The 3,758-nt window shown below is 43.2% G+C and overlaps 1 protein-coding gene across 1 annotated transcript in view; it reads right to left on the bottom strand.

Moving 5' to 3' along the window:
- Positions 1 to 218: 218 nt before the first annotated feature.
- The window catches only part of si:ch211-214j8.12 (uncharacterized protein LOC100000539 homolog), a 10,721-nt gene continuing 7,181 nt past the window's right edge, over positions 219 to 3,758 (bottom strand). Inside the window, 3 exon segments of the mRNA XM_036597891.1 lie at positions 219 to 1,078; positions 2,741 to 3,232; positions 3,234 to 3,758. The exon segment at positions 3,234 to 3,758 is cut by the window's right edge and continues 32 nt beyond it. Of these exon segments, the coding sequence (XP_036453784.1) occupies positions 688 to 1,078; positions 2,741 to 3,232; positions 3,234 to 3,758 (1,408 nt within the window). The 3' untranslated portion in view covers positions 219 to 687.

The following is a 3,758-nucleotide window of genomic DNA, read 5'->3' as shown; positions in this document are numbered from 1 at the left end:
AAGTGTTAACTGATGTCTATTGGATGAAAATTGATGGATGAACAAAAAAAGATAAAAGTGTGAAAAGTAAAAGGTAAATGTACAACTCAAAACTTCTGAAACTGGAAAAAACAAACAGTAAGTGAATATTTGGAAAGTTTGGTTGTGGTTTCAAAACAGTATGAAAAAAACAAAGCATTTGTGAAGAATAATAACAAGATAAAAACAAAAGTACAGCATTCAGGGTTTGGCAAGCCAACCAAATTACCCTGTTGGCTAAACCTGGTGCAACCATAGCAAAGTTTATTGACGGGCATTTGTTCTTTATACACTGTTGCCTCATTTCGTTTTTCCCCAGAGTCCGCCACTTCTCAGAAAGACATCAAGCTCATCAAAGGCAAAAATTCCCCAGATAAATCAACAAATCATGGAAATGTGAATACATGACAAAACTGCATACATACCTCTGCATGTCTGACTAAAAAGACCAATACATGTAAACATACTCGTATAAAGTCGTATCCATCTGATATAGCAGTGCTTAACTTGATATAACAGTGCAAACTTCAATAAAACAAATAGTTGTTGGTTTCTTCGAAAAGATAAATTTAAGATTAATAAAATATCCAACTGCATAAGAAATTATTGTGGCTGGGTACATGGAATGTAATAAAGTGCCATTATTACTAATACAGTGACTCCACTGTCTCATGTCCAAGTTATATGCAGTTTATGGCGCCTCCTGCTGGCTTTACCCTGTAATTTAGTGACATTGCTGAGGGTCATGGACCAGCACCCGCTCAGATCTAGAGTGGACAGGCGATGGCAGGTGTTCACAAGACGAGCTGTCGTCTCCATGGTGACATCAGAGCGCTTGAGGCTGATGTGTCTGAGACATCTCAGTGGTAGCTGGTCCGGGGCGTTGAGTGGCTTGCTGTGGTGATCCAGAACCAACCGGAACACAGGATCCAGCCGACAGGGAGTGGCCAATAGAGACAGCTTCTGGAGCTGCGGAGCGCCTCTCAGCAAGGCCCAGAGCGGACCCCTCAGGGACCTCCAACAGAGCACCGGCTTCAGCTGCCTCTCGTCCAAAGAGAAACTGTTAACAGCATAGAATATAAGAAGCACAGGTCATTACAATGCATATTTTGTACCAGTCAAATGATAGAATTATTACAATCAGAAATGTAGTTTTCTCCTAGTCTTGCAAGCCAGACTGCTAAGTACTGTCAGTGAGTCTGGTGTGTTTCGTCCCTTAACATGACCAAGAACCACCTACTTCTAATGGAAAGGGTGGTTTGGCCAACTGGCAAAATAACCAACTACAGTCTGTTGTTAGTACAATGTGTAGGAATGGGAAATTGTCTAAACAGGCTTACAAAAAAAAACAAAACAAAAAAAAAAAACACAATATACATGTGAAAACAATATTATAAGCCAATACTGCTCCATAGGGCTCAAGCATGGCTCGCAGAGCTGGCAACTGCTTCAAAGATCCTGATTTCCTGACTGAAAAATCATTGCAGGGAAGCGTGTACACATGGCAGTGGAACCACCAATGATCAGAGAGTCTGGTGCATTTTGTTGTTTAATGTCGCCTACTTTGACAGGAAAGTACGACTGACCAACCTCAAAGACCACTGTTTTAATGCAACATGTAGAGGCAGGAGATTTTCAAAACTAGGCTACAGGAAAGGAAGCCAAGTGCTATGCTTCACAAACACTGCTAAGCACTACTAGATGCTTCCAAGAAAGCTCTTGCATAACATTCAAAGGTGGGCAGAGCAGGCAGCTGCTGGCCAAACTAAGTTTCCCATCAGACTGATGAATACTGCTGCCTGGAAACGTGTTCACAAGAATGTGTAGAGAGCCGATCAGAACGGAACTGTGAAAATCAAAGACAGTTGTGCCCGGCATAGCATGCAACATATATATCAGATGCTGCATATATATGTGTGGATAGAGTGTCTGATGCTAAATAGTGTCTGATCCTACCTACCCTCACACATTGGGTCCAACACCTATCAGATGCTGCATATATATGTGTGGATAGAGTGTCTGATGCTAAATAGTGTCTGATCCTACCTACCCTCACACATTGGGTCCAACACATTAATAAGGACAGACGATTCACTAATTCATTTATAACACAAAATTCACTAATTCATATTTAATATAAAGATCATGCCTACAGTACCGTGCAAAAATCTGATGACTGAGGAGTCTAGATTTGTATTTGGGATTACTTGGATCAGAAATTGTAACCAACTTTTAAAACTAAACTTTGGCAGTATTTACAAGCTGTTAAATGCTTTGTGTTTCCTGCTTTTTACTCCTTGATGGTGTAAAATTAAAGACTTGTAATTAATAGCCATTCTGACTGCAAGTGAAATAAACCAAAGGGATTATGCACTATGTTGTAGTAATTATGATGATAACAATTTCACAATAATGAAAACTGCTTGTTGTGAGGAGGGATTTAAAAAAAAGAAAAAGATAAAAACTTTTCGTTTTGGAGATAAGCTCATGCATAAGAATTAATTTCTGTCCCATTTCAAGCATTTAAACAAAAGCTTTTAGATCGAAATGTCTTTAGGACATTCAACATACATTCAAGCAGGTGTGTCCAAGCTTTTGATTAGCACTCTAGATCAGAGCAGACTGACAAAAAAGCAGGTTAAGCTTCCACGGCATACCTGAAAGTATGATGGTGTGAACTGAAGAAAAATCAACACCTATCTGACCAAACATTTAAACTTACTTCAGTGTTAAAGATCTGAGGTCTGGAAGACAAGGTAAATTCAAGTGTTCTAAGTCTTCATCATCTTCTTCCTCTTCCTGGTTCGACCTAGGAGGGTCTACGTGAATGGTGAGAGAGGTCAGTTTGGGGCAGGCACTGATAAGGTCCAGGAAGGGTAGGTGTCCATCAGCTTGGACTCCTTCCAGGGTGAGGGAGATCAGGCTGGACCCTGTGACCTGCAGAGGAGTAACCAACTCAGAGAGAGGGCCAGGGAACTGCAGGGAGAGACAGCACAAATGACCGGACCATGTAGCTAAACCTTTGGTTAAAAGCGTCGTCCGCCTGAAACCTGAACCTTCATCATAACCGCCATCATCTTCATCATGGCAGTTCAGAGATACAGAGTGAAGGCCAGGACATAACTGTCCAACAGCGTCCAGACTGTTGAGTGAAACGCTTTGAATCTCACGAATGCCCAGTTTCACAGTCGTTTCTTGACTGCTTTTCGTCCAAATTTACTCCATCAGCCCTGCTCTTGTCTAAATGCAGCGATCTGTCCAGCTTTTCCTCCAGACTGAAGCTGTCCTCCTCTCCATCTCCACCTTGAATTCTCCTGGCCCATAATTCTTGAAGACTGGCCACTCCTTCTTTGCTGGTGAACCCCTCGGTTAGCCCGAATTCCTGCTTGCAGATCATCGTACAAGCCTGGCCCACATTATCTAAAGCTACCTGCCGCAGGCTAGGCAAGCCAAGCAGGAGGAAGGCGGCCGAGGCCGTCCCATTGTCCTCGTTCTCTTCTAAACCGATATCCAGAGCCAGCAGGTTGGTCAAGCCCTTCAGCCCACTGCTATGGGCCAGGGGCAGCAGGGCAGCAGGGTGGAGGTGGACACAACGTGAAACGTCCAGGTGCTTCAGTGCTGGGCACTGCTGAGCCACCGTAGCCATCACACTACGGTCACACAGAGTTCCAGCCAAATAAAGGTAGCGGAGGCAGGACAGGCTGCCCAGAAGACCACACAAGGCTGGCGCTGAGACATTT

This window comes from Colossoma macropomum, unplaced genomic scaffold, assembly GCF_904425465.1.
Source record: "Colossoma macropomum unplaced genomic scaffold, Colossoma_macropomum, whole genome shotgun sequence".
NCBI classification, from domain to species: domain Eukaryota; kingdom Metazoa; phylum Chordata; class Actinopteri; order Characiformes; family Serrasalmidae; genus Colossoma; species Colossoma macropomum.
The sequence above is the reverse complement of the archived record's forward strand: the minus strand, read 5'-3'. Positions and strand labels throughout refer to the sequence as shown.